This window comes from Phycodurus eques, chromosome 2 (genome assembly GCF_024500275.1).
Source record: "Phycodurus eques isolate BA_2022a chromosome 2, UOR_Pequ_1.1, whole genome shotgun sequence".
In the NCBI taxonomy this organism is placed as follows: domain Eukaryota; kingdom Metazoa; phylum Chordata; class Actinopteri; order Syngnathiformes; family Syngnathidae; genus Phycodurus; species Phycodurus eques.
This window is the reverse complement of record NC_084526.1, coordinates 8182808-8193843: the sequence shown is the minus strand read 5'-3', so window position 1 is coordinate 8193843 and position 11036 is coordinate 8182808. Positions and strand designations below refer to the sequence as shown.

Below are 11036 nucleotides of genomic sequence, written 5' to 3'. Positions count from 1 at the left end.
TCACGACCATTCCAACAATAAACCTGAGAGCGACGCGTGGGGAGCGATCATTTATTAACATCTCACAACTCATCAACATCTCATTGTAAGTGATTTTACTTTCGATTTTGGAGGCATTTATAGCCTCTCATTAGACTTACTATCTAAATCATTTTAATTTGTAAATGCAATCCCACTAAATAAAACGAGTACTTTTTGGTTTAGGTGACGCAAACACGATGTCAAACTCGGGTGGTCGTAGACTGAAGCAGTGGCTGATTGAGCAGATCCAGAGTGGACAGTACTCTGGGCTCCTGTGGGAGGATGGGAACCGAATCATGTTCCGAATTCCATGGAAACACGCAGGGAAACAGGATTACAACCAAGAAGTAGACGCATCCATTTTTAAGGTTTGAAATTGGAACATTAAATTTGAAGACTGGTGGATTAAGCATTGCTTCAAAATAGGTCATTTTGTGTTAACGTTATATTATTATTATTATTATTATTATATGTGTTGATATTCATTTGCTCATGTGGTTTTACTGTAACTTTGCCCCTTTTTAAATAATAATGATAATGATAATGATAATGTTTTATTATTTGCTGCAATTGGCTGGCGACCAGTCCAGGGTGTACACCGCCTCTCGCCCAAAGTCAGCTGGGATAGGCTCCAGCTCCTTCGCTGGCGTGATGATAAGCGGTATGGATGGATGGATATTATTATTTTTAGTGGTAGTAGTAATTCTGGTAGTTAAAGTACCATGGTCAAGTGAAAATTTACATCAGCTCTCTCAAGCTGAATTCAAGTAATATTATTTCTTGGGTAATTGAAGACTAAATTGTCCATAGGTGTAAATGTCATTGTGAATGGTTGTTTTGCTATATGTGCCCTGTGTTTGGTTGGCGACCAGTCCAGGGTGTACCCCACCTCTCACCCAAAGTCAGCTGGGTTAGGGTCCAGCTTGCCCTTGATCCTGGGATAAGAGGTGCAGAAAATAATGGATGGCGGGATATCATTACCTAATTTAACTTCACATACAATATTGAGAGCATTCTATATTAAAAAATATAAAATAGTACAAAATCTGTTGTTAATGTATGGCTATCTCTCTATCCTAGGCATGGGCCGTATTTAAAGGCAAATTCAAGGAAGGCGACAAGGCAGAGCCAGCAACTTGGAAGACCAGGCTGCGTTGTGCGCTCAATAAAAGTCCTGACTTTGAGGAGGTGACAGAAAGGTCTCAGCTGGACATCTCGGAGCCTTATAAAGTCTACCGAATCGTACCCGAGGACGAGCAGAAACGTGAGCTTGTGATTTTGGGATCATTATATTCAAATCTCCCATTTTGGTCATCTTTTACGTTAAAATAATGGACGTTGTCAATAATGGTAATAAAGTAATTCCTGCTACAGGATAGCATTTCAATGTTCTTCATGACATCATCATGAATCACGATCTGAAAATGGTCTGTCCTGTAGTAGAGTCTTTATGTTCTCTTCCATTGTTGTTCCACAGATGGAAGAAGCTCCATAATGCCGGTGGCAGCTGCCAGCAGCTCTGGCGATATGACTGACATGGACTGCAGTCCTACAGACATAGAGGGGCTCATTAAAGAGGTAAAGCTCATTCTTGTCATTGTTGTTGTCTTGGTACTACTTTGTTGACATTTTATTCTTCTGTTTATGCAGGAAGAAGGCTGCAGGATCCAGGCCAGTCCCGAGTATTGGCCTCAGACCAGTGCCAGTGGTACGAAAAACCAGACAATATACCACAAAATGTATTTGTGACACTGAAGCTTTTCTGTTGTTTGCACGATGATCGGTCAAACTCTCCAATGGAAGAATTGACTAACATCCTGTTAAATTTTGCTGACTAAGATGATTAAGTTGTTGTTGTATAAATATTTCTGATGATGAGGCAAAGTGGTAAGAAGTTATTGGAGTGTGTCCGTGGCATTAATTCTTTTTTTGTCTTAAATTCCCAGCCTTCTCACTGCATCAGGACCCGTTACCGTCTGGCACTCTCAGCTCAGGTAATTATTTTGTGTCCACAAATGAATTTTCATGGTATTAAAACTATTTTTGAATTTCAACCGATGCCAATAAAAAACTTACCCATAAGGTGGGGGTGGGGGTGGGGGGGATGATGATCCTAAGGGTCAATGACTGGCACAGGCCCTAGAAAATACTACAGTAAACCCCCATCTAGTCACGGTTCACTATTCATGAAATCAACAATTCACTTCATATATATATATATATATATATATATATATATATATATATATAATGCCACAAGATGGCGGCAAAGCCCTGGCTAATAGGGAAGTAGTAATTGGTATAAAGAAAATATGTTGATCATATGCTACATCTCAACTGAGAGACTAAAAATTTGTTGGGTAGGATCCTAGATTGTTAGCAGAAGTGACATAGCATTTTTGTCGCATGTGTAACTTTGCTACATGTGCACTTCCGATGCCTTTTTTTCAATATCAAATGATCTCGGAGACATTTATTGTTGAATATATGCAGTATATATGAATATAAGCAAATGTAAACATTTTGTTGGGCATCAATCGCCCGTGGCAGGGCTCGAGCCCTATTCCCCATGAATTCTAGGGTTTTACTGTATTTTCAATTGATGGCAACGACATGAAGGAGGACTTTTTTTTAATTATTATGAATCGGGCCCAAAATCCATGGCAGTGCTCCCAGGTTGCCGTAACCCTCAGCCATAAAACCATTCAGCCTGTCAGAAACCTGAAAGTAAATGCCAGAAAATTGTGAACTGAGTAAAACACGAATAATGAGCGTGGCTTCTATCTATAAAAATCACCAAACAATCGAGGGTGGTTATGAAATAAGCAGTACTCTCGTGCCATTTACATGATTTGGTTGGTTTGTTGGTGGTACTGACGTTTCTGTTATAAAACAAACTGAGTGAACATGAGCCTACATTGCTTGTAAATTATCTATATTGAACAAAAATGTAAAGGCAACACTTGTTTTTGCTCTACCTTTTCATGAGCTGAACCCAGAGGTCTAAGACATTTTTTATGTACACAACAGGCCCATTTCTCTCAAATACTGTTTACAAATCTGTCGAAATCTGTGTTAGCGAGCACTTCTCTTTTGCTGAGATAATCCAGCCACCTCAGAAGTGTGACATATCAAGATGCCGATTAGACAGCATGATTACTGCACAGGTGTGCATTAGGCTGACCACAATAAAAGGCCACTCTATGGCCACTGTATATAAAATGTTATTTTCTCATTAAAATATATGAGTGCCCTCGATATTGATATAGGAGGTAGGTGCAGTTGTATTCCTCTTGATTAATCAAATCTGGAATATTCTGTATCCTGCAGCTTTCTCCCAAATGATGATCTTCTTCTACTACGGAGGCAAGCTGATAAACAACACACTGGTGACTCATCCCGAAGGCTGTCGCATCTCCCCGGCCCAGCAGCACCTGGGACGCGGCGCCCCCTACTGCTCGGACAGCATGCAGAGCGTTTTCTTCCCCTCGGCCGAACTCATCGAGTTTGAACGGCAGCGCCACGTGACCCACAAGCTCCTGGGCCACTTGGAGCGAGGACTTCTGCTGCGGGCTAATCAGGAGGGCATTTTCATCAAGAGGCTGTGCCAGAGCAGAGTCTTTTGGAGCGGACTGGCCGACATAGGCTCACATTATAGCCCGGTGCCTTGTAAGCTGGAGAGGGATGCTGTGGTGAAGATTTTTGACACTGGGAAATTCCTTCACGGTGGGGCCTTGTTCATAAGCTTACAAAAAATAGCGTGAGAAGAGATTGTAACCAGTTTTACTTTGTCCTGTTGTAGCGCTGCAGCTGCACCAGGAAGGTCACCTTCCAGCTCCTGAGCCAACTGTGACTTTGTGTTTTGGAGAGGAGCTTCATGATATTGGCACTGCCAAGAACAAGCTGATAATCGTGCAGGTGAGAAGAAATAATTGACAAGCTTTTCTTTTTCAACTTTCCTCAAATTTGATGACCCCCTGTGCCCCTTCTGTGGCAGATCACGGTGGTGAAGTGTCAACAGCTGCTAGATGCGGTGAATTTACGCCACTCGCAGCCTTACTGCGCCAACATGGAGCTTTGCGATGAAGTCTCAGCAGAGCAGATGGCCAACATCTACCAGGACCTGTGCAGCTACAGTGGTCCTCAGAGGTCCGCCTGCTACAGGGACAACGTGCCCATCACAGCCTGAAGATGTACCAGAGTGCATATGCAACTTGTTAGGAACATTCTTTGTTTGGGTCATATTCTCAGACTCTGAGCTTCTTCATAATGTTAAAATGTCCATAATTTTGTAGCGTGTTGCTTTTTGTATTATATACAAAAAGGGAAGTGGAAACTTAATACGCCAACCCTCCTCCTCATTATTCCACTGGACTGGAGTATGATTTAAAAAAAAAAAAAAAAGTACATTTAAACTGGCACTCACTGACCATAGCATAGATACACATTTACAATCAAACGAGATCAAATGCAAGTGCTATTAACTTTATTTTTTTAACTTTATTCATAGAGCACTTAAGAACATGCTATACATGAATGAAACCAAAGATAAAACATAAAACACAAATAATAGTAATAATTAATACAATATTCCTTTTAAATACAAATGTAATCTTTAAAAACATAAAAACCAGTCTGTGACATCAAAACACTCCTGCAGCGCCTCCTCTGTGTATTTTTTTATTTTATTTTTTGTCTCATGTGAACACACACACACAAGTTTTATTTACTGAGTGAAGAAATTCATGAATTGATGTGAAGATGCTGCGCATTGAATGTAAAATAGGAATTTTCTTGACTGACTACATTTCTGCATTTTCGGTAAAATTTTTGTTACTGTGATTTAGATGCAGATTGGCATATTAGATATAGGTTTTACTATCATCGTGCCTTTTTGGATGTCATTTTTATATTTTTATTAAAATCATATTTTCAAGAAACTATACCTGTTTTGTTATACAGTATCATCATGTTATTGTGCAAAGATATCGATTGTTAGTATTGTATTTAAGTATTGACACCAGACCTGAGACATGAGGTTTATAAAGACATCAGTGATGTGATAGGCATGCACTCATGAAATTCTTTTTTTAAGCTCACATAAAATTTGGAAAAATCCATACAATCCCGAGGAAAATGTGGCTGTATTATTGTTTTAATATAGAATAAATGTTTATTTTAAGAATGGCACCGTCTCAACTGGCTATAAGGGAATAATGGCCACCGTTAATCTGTACACATGAGTGTGCGTGCATCTGTGTGTGTGTGTGTGTGTGTGTGTGTGTGTGTATTGTTACAGGGGAGTTTTCGTTCAATTCTACAGAACAGGAACATCGTGCATACCTTGTCACAGGAAGCAAACAAACCCCACCGCCCACGTAGCACATCTGAGACTGCATTCATGCAATGCACACGCAGAGTGCAGTCATTGTGTATACACTATATTCACCCAATGTAAAACAATCCACTCATTATGAAGGCCTTGCCGTTGCTATATGCATGGTACGTAGCGTATATAATATGTGCAATCATTATTTCTATTTTGTACTCGTATAATGTTTTACGAAGTACAATACTGATGTATTTATTGTATTTACTGGGTGGTGGTGGTGGTATGCATGGTGAGCACAGCAGAGGAGGTTCTTGATATACAGTGTACTATTTGAATCTTTTTTTTTTTTTTTTAATTATTTCGAAAGGTTATTAAAAAAAATCTACAGTGTTATAAATGTATCAATGTGTATGGGTAAAAAACAAAATGGCACCATGAACCATTTAGAGTGCTGCATTGTTGGGTCGTTATCGTCACCTTCTGTGATTATCCAAATGTATGTGTTAAAATATAGTCTAGATATACAGCGACTGAAATAAGTATTTAACGCGTCACCATTTTTCTCACTAAATATACTTCCAAAGGTGCTATTGACATAAAAATTTCACCACATGTTGGGAAGCACCCAAGTAATCCATATATACAAAGAAAATAAAACAAATAAGATGAGAAATTAAATTGTGTGTAATAATGTGAAATGACACAGGGAAAGCGTATTGAACAGGCCAACTGGTATTTATTTAATGCTTTGTAAAAAAGCCGTTGTTTGCAATGACAGCGTCAAGACGCCTCCTGCATGGAGAAACTAGTCTCATGTATTGCTCTGTTGTGATTTTGGCCCATTCCTCCACATAAGCAGTCTTCAAATCTTGAAGGCTCCGTGTGCTTCTTTTATGGATCTTGAGTGTCAGTTCTTTTTATGAATTTTCGATTGGAGTCAAGTCAGGTGATTGGCCTGGACATTCTAGCAGCTTTGTTTTTTTTCTCTTTGAAACCAAGTTTCCTTGGCAGTGTTTTGGATCATTATCCTCATGAAATGTCCGCCCTCGTTTCATTTTCATCATCCTCGTAGATAGCAGCAGATTTTTGTCCAGAATGTCTCAGTAGATTTGCCCCTTCACCCTTCCTTCAATCATATGAAGTTTACTAGTACCATTTGCTGAAAAGCAGCCCCACACCATCATGTTCCCACCTCCTAACTTCACTGTTGATATGGTGTTTTTAGGGTGATGTGCAGAGCCATTTCTCTTCCAAACATGGTGTGAATTATTATTATTATTATTATTATAATTTTGCTCTCACCAGACCAGACTATATTCTCCCAGTATTTAACTGGCTTGTCCAAATGTTGTTCAGCAAACCTTAAAGGAACTTTGAGATGCTTTTTTTTTTTTCAGCATTGGGGTCTTGCATGGTGAGCGTGCGTACAGGCCAAGGCGGTGGAGTGCATTACTCACTGTTTTCCTTGTGACAACAGTACCTGCTAATTCCAGGTCTTTTTGAAGCTCTCCACAGGTGGTCCTTGGCTCTTGGACAACTCTTCTGATTATTCTTTGCACTCCTCTGTCAGAAATCTTTCGAGGAGCACCTGAGTGAGGCAAACTTATGGTGGTATGATTGGCTTTCCACTTACGTATTATGGTCCCAACCGTGCTCACCGGAACACTCAGAAGCATAGATATACGCCTGTAACCAATGCGATCGTTATGTTTTGCAACAATTAGTTCGCGATGGTCTTGTGAGAGCTCTCTGCTCTTGCCCATCATCAGATGTGTCTTGACTCACACCTTGGGAATGAGACCTTCAATCCATTAGGACCGAACCAGCTGATATTCATTTGCACTGACAAAGGGCTGGATTGCTGTTTGATTATTGATAGATTTTAGGTGTTGTTTTGGCTTTCCGTGCCTTTTTGCACCTCCCTTTCTTCATGTCCATCCATCCATCCATTTTCTGAGCCACTTCTCCTCACTAGGGTCGCGGGCGTGCTGGAGCCTATCCCAGCTATCATCGGGCAGGAGGCGGGGTACACCCTGAACTGGTTGCCAGCCAATCGCAGGGCACATAGAAACAAACAACCATTCGCACTCTCAGTCATGCCTACGGGCAATTTAGAGTCTCCAATTAATGCATGTTTTTGGGATGTGGGAGGAAACCGGAGTGCCCGGAGAAAACCCACGCAGGCACGAGGAGAACATGCAAACTCCACACAGGCGGGGCCGGGGATTGAACCCGGGTCGTCAGAACTGTGAGGCTGAAGCTCTAACCAGTCGCCCACCGTGCCGCCCCTTTCTTCATGTGTTCAATACTTTTTTCCCCTGTGTCATTTTACATTTTGTACACACAAATTAACTTCTGATCTCATTTGTTCTATTTTCTTTGTATGTATTGGGTTGTTCCAAACATCTGGTGAAATGTTCAGGTCAATAGCACCTTTGGAAGTATATTTAGTGAAAAAAATGGGGACGTGTGAAATACTTATTTCAGCCGCTGTATGTTGCACCTTTTAACCATTCCATAGCAGTTAGCACGTCCGCATCACAGTCGAGAGGTTCTGGGTTGGAATCTCGACTCAGGCTCTCCTGTTTTGGAGTTTGCACGTTTTCCCTGCGCTTGTGTGGTTTTATTCTGGGTAATCCGACTCCCTCCAACATCCCAAAAATGTGTGTTGAGCTGAAGACTCAAATCTCACATAGGTAGAGTGAAGGATTCTTTTGACACCAATAGAAATAGACAGCGAGTTTATTTAGAGGGAAGGATCTATCGTCACAAACATACAGTGTGCTTGTAATTACTGATCAAAGCATTTGATATTGCATCAACAACAAACGAATCATATTGTGTTCCTTCACAATATAATACTTGTAAATGCAGGAGTGCAACAGGAAGGAAAGAAGCCACATGCTCGGATATGTTTCGTGTCAACAGCGTCTCTTTTGTGCTCACGTCCAGTGTCTGCAGTGTGGTTGTCGTTGTGTTGCAACAACTCTTTGTGGCGTCTGAGGCTTCCCGCAATTCACCATCAGGCACGAGCAACAAACAGAAGTGATGTTGCCATCCGTGACCATTTGCTCCATGACATTTTATTGTGCTGTGCTGCACACTTAAAGGAAGCGGCACCTCTCACTGGGAAAGTGACGTTTGAGTCAACAGTTTCTGAAATAGTTGAATAACTACTTCTTCTCGCTTTGATTCTTTTCCTCTTTTTTCATTCTATCTTTTTCAACAGTTTGACTCTTCTTTTTCCGCTTGTTTGCTGTTGCTGCATGCAAACGGACGGGAGAAGCCAAAGGAAAACTCTCAGATACTCTAAATACGGTCGTGATGATGAATAACAATCCGAAATCTGATTATCTCTTATTATCTCTGCTAAACCATTTCATCCTCACTTTTTATATCGGTCAATACTTGATTGATCACAAAATCTTTATCAGGAATTTTTGGATAGGGCAGCACTGTGGTTAGCACATCCAAATCACAATTCTCAGATTGGAGGTTCAAATCCAGGCTCTGGTCTTCCTGTGTAAAATTTGCTAATCCTAACCCTAACCCTAATCCTGACTTTACCTGACACCCAACCCCTCCCTCACTGATCCTCACCCTCATCCCCTCACACACTAACACTTAGCCCTAACCACCCCTGATAGCGATTAGCAAAGATCTGTGAATAATTGACGCTTATTGTCACCGATATGAATTATTTTTCTTTTAAATAAAAAAATAAATAAATAAAACATGAAAAAACAGGGGATTAGGATGACAAAATATAGCAAATAAGAAGAGGTTTCCCCCAAAAACTGTGAATGCTGTACCGTGAATATGCACGGGATCCACTTACCCGTTTTCCTTATCCTAAACCCAATAACGCCCCCCCCCCCCCTCCCTCTTCCCCCATTTCCCTCACTAATTTGTTCAATAAATATTGCATAAAAATAAAACATTACATAGTACACTGGATATATAAATGTTTTATTTTTTTTAAATAGAGGGGTATTTTAGCTTTCCATTTTTGGTGGAATTTTTTTTACATTTATTTTAGTTAAGTAATTTGTTTGAAAATATTTGAAAAAATATTCACCATGTGACCAAGACATTTTCTTTTAAATTAAACACATTCTCTTTTTAATCTCTCTTTTTTTTTAATTTGAAAAAAAAAATTCTTGATTTATAAGGGATAAAAATTAGTACTCGTGCCAACGCTACCCTCATGTGAAGAATTTTAATTTCTGGACCGAACCTACCCTGATCCTTAAGCGTTCTCATGACCTTAACTTTACCCTGAACCCAAACAGAACAATAACCATAACGCCTAACCATACCATTACCCTAACTGAATTTTAACAATACCCTAATCCTAAACCACACAAACCTTAAATCCTAACCCCCACCCTAACAAAACTCTAATCCTAATAATGTCATGTTTTCTACTAATTACAATACAATTTCTTTTAGGGTTGGACATCCTTAAATCTTTCAGGAGAACAGATTTCTGAACGATAACAATAAACCTAACACAGTCTTCTCATCTCAAGTGTTCTTCTGCAAAGTTTTGATGTGGGACGGGTTGTGTCACAAGACACCAATTCTGGTGGCTGTCTCTGGGGAGAGAACTGGTTTAGAATCAGTGTGGCTGAGATGAGAATAGACATCCAGAGAGGAACTGGAAGAGTACACAGGAGACACAGGTGGACAGAGATCCCACATCCGAACGCAGGGAGAAAGCCACCCACGGGTTCACGCACACACGCACACACACACACACACACACAGATCAAGCTTCATATCCTCTTATCAGTATCAGTTGAAACCTACATTTGTTCTCGCTTTACACCTACTTTACAGTTGCGAAGAGTTTCTTCCAGGTGAACTATTTAGTTGGATCGAAACTGCAACATGCAAAATATGATCATAAAAAATTAGACACAAGAGACGTTTTTGATGGTGCGCAGACAAACACGCGCAGATATCGTCCACAATTTAATACAGTCCCACAGTAAAACATTAAGTATATTAATTATCCTTAATCTAGCAACAGTTTAAAGAAATCAAATTGAAATCAAAATGTATTTTTATTTGGATTTTCATGTGCAATGTTGACCTTTGTCAGAGTCGTTTAAGTGGTTTATAGTGAACACGTTAAAAAACCTGAGTTCCAAATTCATTAGGAGACTTTTTTTTTTGTGTGCATGAAAATGTAGTTCTCGATTCCAGTTTTATTGTCTCACAATTTTATTATTATTGCATTCAGAGTTAGATTGAGGGTGAGGTACAATTGCACTACATAATATATGATAAAAAAAAAAAAAAAAGAAGCTTTTTTACACTGCTTTTTAGTGTCTCTTACTAGACTGTACTTATCAACTTGTTACTACATGCCGTCAGAATCAGCTGCAACCTTAAAATGTTGGAGGATGGGGCCACTGTAGGCCTGTCGGTGGGTGAGAGGACAGATGGGCTGTTGCGTCAGTTGCCCAGGTTGCTGGTGCACTCTGACAAGATCCTTGACCGCCTGATCTGATGTGTACAGGAAACACAGGAAGGAGCCCAGGAAGATGATCCAGCACACAACTTCTCCCCCAAAAAGAGGAACAGACATGCAGACATGCTATGGACAATTCCTGCCATTTGTCAACTAACACGAAAATGCAAATTTGACGAACTAATTCAGAGGTGTGGTTAAATC

The 11036-nt window shown here is 40.1% G+C and overlaps 1 protein-coding gene across 1 annotated transcript; it reads left to right on the top strand.

The window, feature by feature from the left end:
• irf8 (interferon regulatory factor 8) lies at nt 1–5208 on the top strand. The gene is made up of 9 exons (XM_061665947.1): nt 1–85; nt 205–389; nt 1102–1285; nt 1499–1599; nt 1672–1729; nt 1968–2015; nt 3352–3747; nt 3824–3939; nt 4019–5208. Exons 2-9 carry the CDS (start codon nt 219–221, stop codon nt 4208–4210), a joined length of 1266 nt encoding a protein of 421 aa, XP_061521931.1. The 5' UTR covers nt 1–85; nt 205–218; the 3' UTR covers nt 4211–5208.
• The last annotated feature ends 5828 nt before the right edge of the window (nt 5209–11036 follow it).